Below are 13,403 nucleotides of genomic sequence, written 5' to 3'. Positions count from 1 at the left end.
TTCTTTTCTCCATAGTAACCATGCGGCAGTTTGACCACCCTCACATTGTGAAACTGATGGGAGTCATCACTGAGAACCCGGTCTGGATCATCATGGAGCTCTGCACACTTGGAGAGGTAAGACTCTAATGAGGTTTTGTCTCATCTTTTACAGAACCACTAAATTTACATTTATGTGGTTATTAAGCAGACTTAACATTTTTCTTTTCTTTTCTTTTTTTTTTTTTTCACCGTCAATATTGTCACTTTCTCACACTTCCCTGTCTGTGATTTTTTTTTCTGGTCTTCCCCACAGTTACGGTCATTTCTCCAGGTGAGGAAGTACAGTCTGGACTTGGCCTCGCTCATCTTGTACTCATATCAGCTCAGCACGGCCCTTGCATATCTGGAGAGCAAACGCTTCGTACACAGGTATGCATTGGAGGAAAAAAAACCCCCCGAATATGCACGATTTTGTAAATAATAATAGGTTGAAAGCTACATTAGAGCAGTCAATTCATGAATGTCATGTGAAATGTGTCAAGTCAACTTATCAGTTCACAGTCGTTCAGTCAATAGTCATTTTAGTGCATGATCTTGTTCAGGGACATCGCAGCGAGGAACGTGCTGGTGTCTACAGCCGACTGTGTAAAGCTCGGGGACTTTGGGTTGTCTCGCTACATGGAAGACAGTTCTTATTACAAAGGTAATCATTACACTGTATCTGCAAGGTGAGCGCATAAATACAAACTTCACCATCTCCTGATATCTCTTTCATCTGTTGCAGCTTTATTATTTTGATTATTATTATTTGTATTATTATTGGACTGACATGAACTGAGTGTAACACAGCTCTCTTGTTTCCTGTTTTTTCAGCATCTAAAGGTAAACTTCCTATTAAATGGATGGCCCCTGAGTCCATAAACTTCAGGCGATTCACCACAGCCAGTGACGTCTGGATGTTTGGTAAGTTAACATCTAAACTGTCTTTTCCCTTACTTATTGATACAGAATGGTAACTGTATTCAGTTTGAAGAAAGTTCTCACTTTCTGCCTCTGCAGCGTTTAGGAGCCAGTAGGTGGCTGTGGCATAGTGATTGAGTGTTTCTGTTTTTCTCTCTTTTCAAAGGCGTCTGTATGTGGGAGATCTTAATGTTTGGCGTCAAGCCATTCCAGGGTGTGAAGAACAACGATGTCATCGGCAGGATAGAAAACGGCGAGCGACTGGCCATGCCCCCTCAGTGCCCTCCCACTCTCTACAGCTTGATGACAAAGTGTTGGTCGTATGACCCCAGCAAGAGGCCACGCTTCACCGAACTCAAAACACAGCTAAGGTACTAAATGGAGTGTGGGCTGAGCACATTGGTGTGTGTGTGTATCTTTGTGTTTCTCTGTGGGTTTGAGGGATTTTGCACTCAGTGTCATGAGGAGATTTTAAAGGTGGAATATGTGATTTTTTTATTTTTTTTATCTTGTCGATGTCACACATGAGCACCAGTCTCTCATACCAACATAAACTCCCTCATAGCACCGCTCCCCTTCTTCTCATCCCCTCATTTAGCCTGATCTCTGTCCTGATATTCAGCCAACCGTTAATTGAGTTATTTCTTTAAACTATTTTACACCAAATGAAATGTTTATTTTGTTTGAAGAAAAATCTTTTGGCCTCTGAGTGACATGTTAACAAACTGAAGGAGTGTCATCCCAAAAGCTAGAACAGAGACGGGAACAACAAACCCAGGCAGAGTTTGACTTTACTCCTCTTTTGAGGAAATCCTCCCTCAACAAAACATTTAGTTCGGATATATTTGATATATGCTCTATGAATGTTTAAAATGAAGCATATTATACCTTTAAGAAGTGGATAACAGTGATCAGCCTTGATCTGCTCTATCCTTGAAAAGGTGTTAATAATGTTGTCTTTCTATCTGTTTTATCTCAAGGTCAAAAGCAAAGACCTTTTAGTTTAGTTTCATTTCTGTCTCTTATGCTGGATTTTTTTTTTATGACTTTCCCTTCTTCTTCCTCTTGTCTAAAAATGTTATTCTGATTTGATCACTTTAATGTCGATCCATCTTAATTTGAACCTTTTCTTCTTGTACAAGTTTGGGGAAAGGAATGAGCCACAATCAGTGTTTTCACCGTTCTTTGCACCGCCCCGTCCGAACAGCAGGTGTCGCTCTCAGTCTGCTTCTTTATTTGCTTTGATTACCATGACTGATTAAGATAGATGAAGACCTTGAATAATTCCTAAACATTCAGGAATCAAACTCTTTGGCTCATGACAGAAACATATGTAGACTATTAAACACAGGCAGACAAGCAGAGGGACTAATGAAACACAGATGAGGGGACATTTCCTGTTATTCAGCACGATCATTTTGGTGTCTTGTCAGGAAGACTTTTTCAAGGATGCAGTGGAGAAATAATTTCCTGTGTGTCGAGACGACAGCTGCCATAAGCAGTGTATTGGTGTAACTCCAAAATCAATTCTACAGATAACAGTGTTCATTTTCACTTTGTAAATATTACATCCCAAACATGCAGATTATTACAGTTTGCCCATGTTTTCTTTGCAGCAGTCTGGTACACAGTTCAGCCTTTCGGTATTTGAGCTTGGCAGAATTTTGGGCTTTAATTGGAGCATGCTCATTGTACACATCTCTATTGGATGTTTAACACATGTATGTAGAATTCTGCACTTTTTTTCCAGTTTTATAGAAAGTATTAAAATAGTTTGTCAAAATGATAAACGCCTTCAGATTTGACCTCAACGTCATCACTCAGGAGTACTCAGCCAAAACAAAATGTCCCAAAAGCCTTTCAGATACCACCGTTCATCCTGTTTAGGCTGATGACATTATGGTTGGCATGGCAACCAGGCGGCGAAGATTGCTGAGATAGATTAAGTGAGGTATCTCCGTCACACCTCCGTGCTGGATGATACATCACTGTCTTGCCAGGAGACAGAGACAAAAACCCGGGCATGTTGTGATCAGATAAAGGAGAGCCAGACGACACTCTACTCTATTTCAAAACGGTCTGAGTAATCCCAGAGTGTATCAACAAGGGATCCAACCTATTCATGAATCATACAATGTCGAATTATTAGCTGGGCGAGACAATTCAGTGTTTGTGCTGAGAGATTCACTCTGGAGTTACATGACCATATACGCCTTTTGATATGAATCCTGAGAATCCAAGAGGACAGTGTCGTGTATAATTAAGAGCCGAGTAAGGAGGGGAAAACACAATCTCTCTAAAAAAATCTACAGAAAGAGCTCAAGTCAGGGAACCTGACAGGTTTTATGATTTATGTGAGAAATTGTAGGATTACTCTGTGATTATAATAAACACTAATAATAGGGTCCTAACAGGCATAATGATATGACAAGCACACAGATGATCTTTTTCACTGAACATGCTTTGACACAAACTGCTTCAATGAAACGAGATGACATGTTCATGCTCAGTAATGATTTAAAGATGCTCTGTCAGGTCGGAGGCTTCAATCTCGAGGTCTCCTTCAAACTCCTAAAAGAACTGAAGTATCAATAGAAAACTGAAGAACATTGTGGTATTGAAAGAGTATAAGCACTCTTTCTTTTGAAGGGCAAAGTAGATGTAGCGTCGGGAACAAGCTTTTCCCAGCAACCATGACTCATCAATGCTAAATCACGCAGGCGTGATCAGACCTGAAGTTTTTTGGAAGCGATCTGTCAGCATCACCTCTGTGCCCGCTGTTAGTGTGAGTTTAAGATGACGGGAAAAGCATAACTAACAAACTGAAACTCTGCGCTGGATATTTCCATTGAAAATTAAAAGAAATTCACACCCACTTTCACAATCTTTTAAGATGCAACTGAGTCGGAAACGGATGAGACACCAGAACACCTCGGCGCCTGCAATCAGTTATAGTGGTGCTTAGAGCTGCAGCTATCGAATATTTTAGTAATCGAGTATTCTATCGAATATCCCGTCGATTAATCGAATAAATCATACTTTTGCTTAATTAAGGTTTAACTCGTCTTGGGTCGTCCCTACAAACCTGCTTCTTTGCAGTGACCATGGAAACGCCTGCTTGTTACAACCAACCACCTCTGCTCTACAGCTGCTGACACTCACCATATTACTGACAGGGTCCCAAATAAACTTTTGGATTCATTGGTCAAGGCGGCAGATAAACTAAAAATACAGGCCAAACACGTTTTAATGGCTGAAATAGAAAATACTGTTTTGTGTAGCCTACACATCTGTTACAATACATTTAATTGAGAAAGCATTATGTTCTGTTGAATCAATCACAGAATCAATCATTATGTCAGATAAGGAAATTGAGAAACTTTAAATATATATTTGCTAAATTATTATTCCACAAACAAGTTCTGTCTTGATTTAGCTTTGAAGATATTAGACATTTCATATAATCAGCCTGTATATTGTGTATCTCTGTCTGCTCCGGCAGCGCTTACATTCAGCACGCTCACAGACTACAGAGACCATAGACGCGTCTATGACAGAGACTGTGAGGACGTTGCTATCGTTATGTTAGCTGAGACTACAGAGACCATAGACGTGTCTATGACAGAGACTGTGAGGACGTTGCTTGTTATGTTAGCTGCAGACACGGAGAGAGTGAACGGAGAAAAGCCGACCGTTTGACCGGATCACGTGTTCCCGACTGGGTCGTATGGATCACGGATCAACTGTGTGCTGACTAAAAGTTAAAAGGGGCACGCCGCGTGTGCGCGCGTGTGTGTGTTGAAGTGTCTGTGTGTAAGAGAGAGGAGCAGGTAGCTGCAGCTACATTAAACGTGTTTTATACTCATACCAAAGTTTTGATGACGCAAATAAAAACAAACTTAACGAAGCCTCGAGGCAGCGAAAATTCCTCGATGAATTTTTGTAATCGAATTATTCGAGTTATTCGAGGAATCGTTTCAGCTCTAGTGGTGCTCCAGTTTTTGAGATGTGTGCTTTTGCATTTAAACATTTGAAGCAGTTTTAAATTGAACCATGTAAATTCGAACACCATCATGACTAGTGACAACTCACTGCTCTGTACTTTACATTAATATGAAACCAGATACCTCACATTGTAATATTATCAATAACATCTCTTATACACATTCAAAGTTTGAATCTGTGTTGACCAGCCCATTTAGCCCATTAACTAAAACAAAACATACAGATAACTCCATGTCAGTGAGTTTAAAAAAGTCACGTGTTTTAATCATACATTTCTGCACACACTGTCCAGGCAGCAGGTTTCAGCAGCACAGGGACATGCCATCAGTGTTTCCTTCAACATGCACATTCTCTCGTTGCCCTTCTCCCTCTCGCACACAGAAACAGGAAAATAAGAGCATGTATTGAACTCCCGTGGTTTTATAGGTTTGCTCAAAACCAGCATGACTCACACCTTAAATTCCACCACCATTCCTCTTCCAACGTTCCTCTGGTCAGCTTACCTCTCTCTGCTCCTGATTCTCCTCTTTCCTCCTTTAAACCTCCTCTGTTTTATTCATCTTCTCCTCCTGACCTCTCTCCCCTCCGTGTTGTGTCCTGCTTTCACTTTTTCTGCTGTGGCTCCAAACATGCACTGACCTCAGCATCCTGCATCTCTTCTCATCGCTTTGACACATGTTTAGAGCGTATGTGGTTTTAGGCTTTTATGGGCTGCAAAGCCAGGGTGGAAAAAAAACACATGTGACCTGTGTTGAGCGCTAATCTGACATAATTAAGAACATATATTTTTAATTGGCTGTTATGGGTTTGCGTTGAAAGAAGAAAAAAAACCTCAGCCAGTGCCTTGGAAACCAAGTCAATATTGACCATGTTAACTCTGGTCCCTGGCTATTAATAGAGGAACGTTATACCATATAAGGTCATACAGTTTGGTTTAAATCAGTCTGGCTGCCTTTTATATCATAATATCAATTATAGGTCTCTCCGGCCAAATATGCAGATCTCAGCTTCTATTAGATTTTTTTTCTAGATGATGGACTTACATTAGTGTGTGTGTGTGTGTGTGTGTGTGTGTGTGTGTGTGTGTGTGTGTGTGTGTGTGTGTGTGTGTGTGTGTGTGTGTGTGTGTGTGTGTGTGTGTGTGTGTGTGTGTGTGTGTGTGTGTGTGTGTGTGTGTGTGTGTGTGTGTGTGTGTGTGTGTGTGTGTGTGTGTGTGTGTGTGTGTGTGTGTGTGTGTGTGTGTGTGTGTGTGTGTGTGTGTGTGTGTGTGCGCAAAATGGGCAGCTGCCAGGAGCTCCAGATTTCCAGAGAGAGGGAGGGAGAGAGAGAGAGGGAATAGAAGAAAGGAAAAATCCTAGCAGCTCTTAACACTCCTGGCTTAAGCTAGGAGCACTCGTGCTTCTCGGATCGTGTTGTCCTGATGCTGAAGTCCATGTGATGTGAAAGACTTTTGCTGGTAGCATCGTGAGGATTGTTTTGTTCAGCAGTAGCAGAGCACATTAGAGTCACTCTGCCAGTAGGAGTCAGTTTAATCTTTTTAGACTTTTTTTTTGTTTTTTGGAGCTAATCATATTGACCTTCAGTTGATCATTTGTTGAGCTGCCTGCCATCTTTTAGAAGCCACGTCGTTTCCATGAAGAGCTGGATTTGATATGTGCTGTGTTGCTTTTCCTGTGACCTGTTTCTAAGGTAGAGTACTGTCTTTTCAGCCGATCTCATTTTAAAGAGATACTTCACCCATTTGCATGAAGCTGTGTATCATTAGAAACATGGAAAGTTTTCTTCATGTGATGCAAAAAGCGTCATATTGCATCACATGAAGAAAACTTCCAGGCAAAGAAAAACATACACTTTACCTCTGTGGATGTGTAACTGTACGTTCTGTTCAGTGCATGCTACCATACCAGGGGATCAAATGAATGATGTCTGGAGGGGCTATTTAGTATTTAAAGGGTGTGCTCCACTGGGAGTCCTTTTTTATGAAAGTCCTTCTTAAAGGAAGAGTTTCATCTCATCGTAATCCATCAGAAAATGAATACTCATTCATATAAGCATTAAAGAGCTTTGGCACTTTTTATAGTTGTTTTACAACTTCATGCTGGCTACAAAGAGATGCCTTATGGATTAATTTCAGTGCAACAGATGAAGCACAAAGGCCATCCATTTCATTCTTCTGCAGAAGTAAAATTAAAGCTACAATCAGGCTCCAGTTTCATCTCCCACATCTCAAAGCATTTTCTTTCTGGAGTGGCTGAGCATCACATTGCAAATTCTTTATTTTAATTAGATCTTGTTAAACTGATTTCTCTTCTGAAGACATGTTCACATTAATTAGTGTGGGCTGGTTTCCTTTGCTTGCCCGGTTCTTTTCTCAGTGCACTCTAACCCTGGTTCTCTCATCCGACTCGTCACCGGTAACGGTTGTACCCGACATCGAACAGGAGAGTACCAAGAGGTGTTACTGAAAAGTCTGAGATTGAACAGTCAGCCTCAGCCTGAGTAAACAGACGTAACAGGCTGTGTTATTCCAGGTGCTGAAGGTGGGGGCGGAGACAGCCAGCCAGTGTAGTAGATGCTGTCGTCAGCACACGTATTCAAACATGATGTACAGTTTGGCAAGACTTAAGATTTATTCATGACCGTTTACAATCAGAGTCGATGTCTAAGAACTTTACTGATGTGGAAATTGAATGAAAATGGGACAGAAAGTTACAATAACTTGCTGCTGTTAAACACAGGGAGACAGCATTCACAAGCAGCTTGAGACTCTCAGGTTGTTTCAGCACACACAGTTAAAACTAAAACCTTGTGTAAGAAATGAGAACACGTTTAAAATATTTGTCTCACCGAGCTGATGAAGAAAAAGAAAAAACCGTAAAGTAAGCCAAAACTAAAAAAAGGGAAAAGTGGAATCTAAACTGGGAGGGAGAAGATTTCAAAATAAAGTCTATGGATGTAATTTAAAACATTTAGATGTAATGTGTAATATGTAATATTATCTAACAGGGCTCATTCAACCATTTTTATTGATAGCAAATAACAAACTTATACCTGCCAATGTTTGAATTAACAAGTGAATCAAATAAATGATGAAAATGTATAAAACATGAAACACAGAAGCAAAAGACTTAAACATGTAGAATAACAGTGTGACATAACAAATACATTCATTTTCAAACATTTAATAAAGATAGCTCAACACTTTATTTATTGCAAATACATTTCATATAAATGTATGTACAGAAGTGATGCATCATGGATTGTTCAGTGTCACACATTAGACTGACGGACTGTAGAGATGTGCTGTGATGCAAAAGAAGACGAGACCTGAGAGGAGACTGACACTGACAGGTGCAAGGAGACGAACACACACACACACACACACACACAGCAGGAGACAACAGAACATGTGGTTGGGTAGGTGGGTGAGTCGGGGGTTATCATGTTACCAGAAATAGCTCTTAGCCTTGTTTAGGAAAGGCGAGGAGAAAGAGTGTGTGACTGGTGTCAGACTGTGTCCATTGTTTGAGTGTGTTGGATTGATCATTGGTGGAGCTGTCCTCTCCTCAGCAGCATTTTCTTCCTCTTGGAGTAACTCGGGGTTCGCTTTATCTGCCGTTTTCACAGGAAGCAGGTCAGTTAGGTTAAATTCAGAGCTGTGTCTTTGGCTGCATCACTCCGGGGGGCGACGACGACGACGACGTTGTTTGGCCTCCAAGTGATTAAATTTGTTCTCAAGCAACAAATTGCTGGTTTACTTTCTGTTTGTCAGTTCAGCTCAACACAGCGAAGAGATTATATCAGCAGTGTGTGTCAATACACAAGAAAAGAGAACAGATTTACACAAGCTATAGTGATACTGTTGGCGTACCATTGGCTCAGCGAGTGTTCTTGGGAGTTACTCGAGCATCCTGGGATGAACCACAACTGGAGGGAAAGACTGAGCGAGAAGACATTTCATCACAGAATGGAATCTGTCTTTCTAATGACTTAGCTCTGTACACACAGTGTGACGAGTGCTTTGTTTACATGAGAGTGTTTGGGTGTTCAGACCACGGTAATGAAGCTCATGATCTACACAATGATAAGTGTTTGTGTGTGTGTGTGTGTGTGGAGTTGTCCGTCAGTTATTTAATATGTCGAGCAAAAGGGAGAAAAACAAACAAGCACAAAGGATGTTATTAACAATCGTGAGTTTTTTCTTCTTCTTTATTTGCAGCACTATTCTAGAGGAGGAGAAGCTCCAGCAGAAGGAGAGGAACAGGATGGAGATGAGGAGACAGGTCACAGTTTCCTGGGACTCCGGAGGGTCTGATGAAGCCCCGCCCAAAGTAAGGATGTCAAATACAGTAACACGTGTGTTTTGTCTGCTTGTGTGAGCTCAGCAGCTGTTGTGATAATCTGTGCTGTTTGCACTGTTTGCAGTGAGACACGCTGGTGACTGCAGGTCCCATGCTCCCTTTAGTGAAGGATTACTGTCTCACTGTCATGCCCTAATATGGAGTTAATGACATTTTAGTCTCATTATGAGGCATTAAGATGTAATAGCTTGTTACTCATTAGATATGATGTTTCCTCCATTTGTACACGCTTGGTTTTTTAAACGCACACGATTCCTTCATGCTCATTGTCAAGTGCTGGTTTCTGACTGGAAAATCAAGCTGAAGGGTTTCAGTTTTTAGATTCAGGCTTAGAAACAGTCAAGTTAGTTGAGGACATTTTTATATGACTCACAAAAAGAAAATAATCTTCAGAGGTGAAAGACGACAGAGTTAGCTTTTGTATGAGTAATACGATTAGTCTGTGGGCTTTTGTGTGTAACATGTCCTCATATTAATCACCTCCTCGTGATTGTTAAGGAGAGTTATAGAAGAGTAGATGTGAGCAATAGAGACTACTCGATTATTATATTTCTTTCATTTAAAATAATTCATTTCTTATTGTTTTTGTTGCCAGTCCATGAAACCATCCCCCCTCACTGCTGCCTCGTCTTGAACCTTTCCACCTCACAGTTTGTTGCCCCAGCTGCTGGCTGCCTCACTCTCCCCCCACCCGTGCCCCCGCTCTCCTCATCTTTAAACTGCATCTTTTGGTTGCAACTAAAGCCCTACTGTATGTCTTGATCACTTTAGTATAAGAGTGAGACGAGAGATTCCTTTTGAGCCTTCAACCTGTTATCTTTACCCTCATTGAAAATCATCTAAAATGTGGTTGTATGAATTATTGAATATTTGTTCCATTTGTTGACGAGAGAAAGGAATTGAACATCTTGTTATGTTTGTGCTTCAGAGTTTTTGTCGATGTATGGCTTTGGTTACAGTATAGCTTACCGGCGCTGCAGCTCATCCCTGTCTCTGTCACCTCTCGACGCCACGTCTCTGTGATTTCTTTTTTTCTCCCACATGTCCCTCCACCACCTTTCTTTCTCTTGTTTGCAGCCCAGCCGTCATCCCTCCCTGCAGCCCATCAGTCTGGATTGTCTGTCCGCTCCTTCTCCTCTCCTCCATCACTGCCATCCAAACCAGCGCTTTGCCTCCCAGCTTTCCCTCTGCCTTGGAAACCCTCCTCCTCCTCCTCCTTCTCCCTGCGCCTCCTCTCATCTCCCCACTTGTTCTCCTTACTCATCCTCGCTGCAGTTTCCCTATCACTTTTACTCCTCTCCCCGTCCTCATCCGCTTCCTTCCCCAAACGGCGCTAACTACACTTACTCTTTCTCTCGGCACAACACCAAGTTGAATCCTGAATCAGCACCTCATCACCACTTCTATTCTCCTCCTCGAACCGATTCACGCAGCCTATCCAGTGGAATCTGCCTTCACCAGACTAATCCAACACCCTACGTCTTAAGCTCTAAACCCTGGCACTTGTCCCCGCTCCTCTCCCATTCTAGTCTTAACTCTCTCCCTAGCAGCATGTCCAATGTCTGTCCCCACACCCTCCAGAACCTCCAGCCAAAGTCAAATTCCAACCCTGAAACCCCGCCGTCACCCAGTTTTTATCCTGGCTGCCAAACTGATCCTGGTACCTTCCTTCAACCTGACTCTGACCCGCAGCACCGGCGTCTTGCACTGCAGACATGTAGGAAGCAGCCCCTCTCTTCTGCCCCCCTTTCACACACAAAACATGTCCACTCCGAACCCTCTGCCTCTACTCTTTCCTCCACCCACCCTCATCCACCTCTTCCTGTCCCTAGCTCTCAAAGACCCTTAAAGGCAGGTGGTGTTCTGTTAAACTGCGCTAACACTGTTTTCCTCCAACAAACATGAACTATTTGTGCGTGCAGTGATTGCTAACACACGTGTTTGCCAGCTGTGGATGACTGGAACGTAGCATGTCACCGCTTCACCTGCGTGGTGTGTGTTAGCTGAGCTGAACGTCCAACACGCTGTTGAATGTCCCGCGTCGGGATTGAATGTACTTACACGTGTTTGTCTTTACATCAGGCATTGTGTTGATGTGACCCGGCTTATTGCGCCCTATTTCTAGCCTGTTCTGGATCCCTGTCATAAATCCTTAACCCAGGGGCTTACAGTCGAACCCATCCGACACACTTTGTGCTTTAACACGAGGATTTATGGATGAGTCAGAAAATGAATTCAAGAAAATTGTCAACACAAAAATCTCATCTTCATGTTTTAAATGTTACAAACTTATTTGACGTAGTTGTACTACTGACGCTTGTGTGAAGCATAGGATAAGGAGAGTTGTTATAAATGTCTCTCTAAGCCTGTTTACAAACAGAGGCAGCTCGCTCACCTTGACCTAGATGTCAATAGTACAACTCATGAGCTCATTTTGGTAGGTGACCCTGCTCTTCCAGTGAATGTTTAGCCCTCCTCTTGACTCGTATTTACCCCTTACTCTACCTCTCCTCGCTCATTCCTAATAAAATAGGCTAAAATATCGCACTTTACTCTCCCAAATAAAATATTCTATTACAGCTGGAAATGAGTGATGAACATGACAGGAATACAATAAAGTACTTCCCGACAAAATCGACCCTCAGTTAGCCTTCTTTTCAGACTCGAGTTTTTAAAAAAGTCTGCAGAGGAGAGAATTCAGTCCTGTTCTGATACAACGCTGTGCGAGACCTGTTTGTGTGGGAGTGTAGGATTTGTGCCCCACAGTGTCAAAGTATAAAAAAGGAAATCTTAAAACCGTGCTGGATAACATTCCCAATATTCCTCATGGAGTCATGCCATGGCTCTACAAGCTAATAAGAGCACAACAGCAGGTTCATTAAAAGGAGAATTCTGGTTTCTTTGTGTACAAGATTGTTTTGTTTGCATAGTTAGCATTGCATTGTCCGCTTAATACTGACAGTATATACTGGAGTGGCTTTTTAGACTCCAATTAAAATGCTGATGCCTCTTTTATATGTTGGCTAAAGCAAGCCCAACACAGTTTCACAGTTGGGGATAAAATAGACAGTTAAAAACAAACCTTAAACCAACATAAACCTGCAATACTAAAGATGCCTCCTCTGCATACACACCTTTGGCTTGTGGGAAGCAAAGTACTTCCATAACGATTAGCAGTATTGTAACAGCTTGTAATTGTTCCACAGAGGGAGCTTTAACACAGCAGATCAGCCATAGAGCTTGTGGCCTGGAGGGGGCGCTAGTGTTTTCTATCGTCATTGTCCGGAGATTGCACATACAGTATCGGCATACCAGCAGATACAAACAGCTACCTTCACTTGTTTTCACTTCAAGAGGTCTGAAAGGACTAACAATTTTGGATCTCTCGCTCCCCCGTTTGTTTCTTCAATTTACATTTTCATAAGAAAAATACTGCATCTTTTTCCTTTCCTGTGTCACATCATGAACCTCACCCTGCAGTCTGTCTGTCCGTCTGTCTGTCTGTCTCCCCTGTGTTTATCTTGCTATTTTCACACTGGGTATTCCCAGGGAACCTCCTGCGACACAAATTAACTAAAGCAGTGCTGAGAATCTGTTTTAACTTCAAATATGTTATTTTCTGTCCTCCCATGTGGCAGCATGTTCACACCATGCTGTACGTCACCCTGTCTGAGTTCTCAAGCTGTTTGTCTCGTCCTCAGTTTCTGTCTGCTTCTATTTCCTCCTTTTTTTTTTTTTTTTTTTTGTTTGTTCTTTCCTGTCTTTGCTGTCTCTTTCCCCTCCCTGTGTGTCTCTGCATCTGTTGTGCGGTCGGAGGTGTGGTCCAGAGAAAGCTACTATGAAAGACTGTGGAAGGTAGTGGTTACAAAAAACATTATGCAAGACATGAGCTCTATGTCGGAGAGGTTAAATTCATTGAGGAAACAGTTTCCTTTTTATTCCAAGAGGGGAAACTGTTCATCAACTTTCAACAGCTTCACCACAACAAAGAACAACAACAACAAAAAAAGCAAGAAAGGAAACAAGGCTGTGGGTTTACTAAGCACATCTCTTTTTTTGGGGGGGGGGCTCCGGGAGCCATGAATAGAAAAGAACA

General features: G+C 41.9%; 1 protein-coding gene across 6 annotated transcripts in view; it reads left to right on the top strand.

Annotated features, from left to right (window-relative positions):
* Window positions 1-13,403, top strand: part of LOC306824711 (focal adhesion kinase 1-like) — a 55,720-nt gene that overhangs the window by 30,688 nt on the left and 11,629 nt on the right. For all 6 annotated transcript variants that reach the window (XM_079344980.1, XM_079344978.1, XM_079344979.1 and 3 more), the window contains 6 exons: window positions 16-116; window positions 295-410; window positions 584-684; window positions 855-944; window positions 1,108-1,312; window positions 9,166-9,277. In XM_079344980.1, the coding sequence (XP_079201106.1) occupies window positions 16-116; window positions 295-410; window positions 584-684; window positions 855-944; window positions 1,108-1,312; window positions 9,166-9,277 (725 nt within the window). The remainder of the gene's footprint in view (window positions 1-15; window positions 117-294; window positions 411-583; window positions 685-854; window positions 945-1,107; window positions 1,313-9,165; window positions 9,278-13,403) is intronic.

This window comes from Symphodus melops (assembly GCF_947650265.1).
Source record: "Symphodus melops genome assembly, chromosome: 5".
NCBI classification, from domain to species: Eukaryota; Metazoa; Chordata; class Actinopteri; order Labriformes; family Labridae; genus Symphodus; species Symphodus melops.
This window is presented reverse-complemented; position numbering and strand designations above follow the sequence as displayed.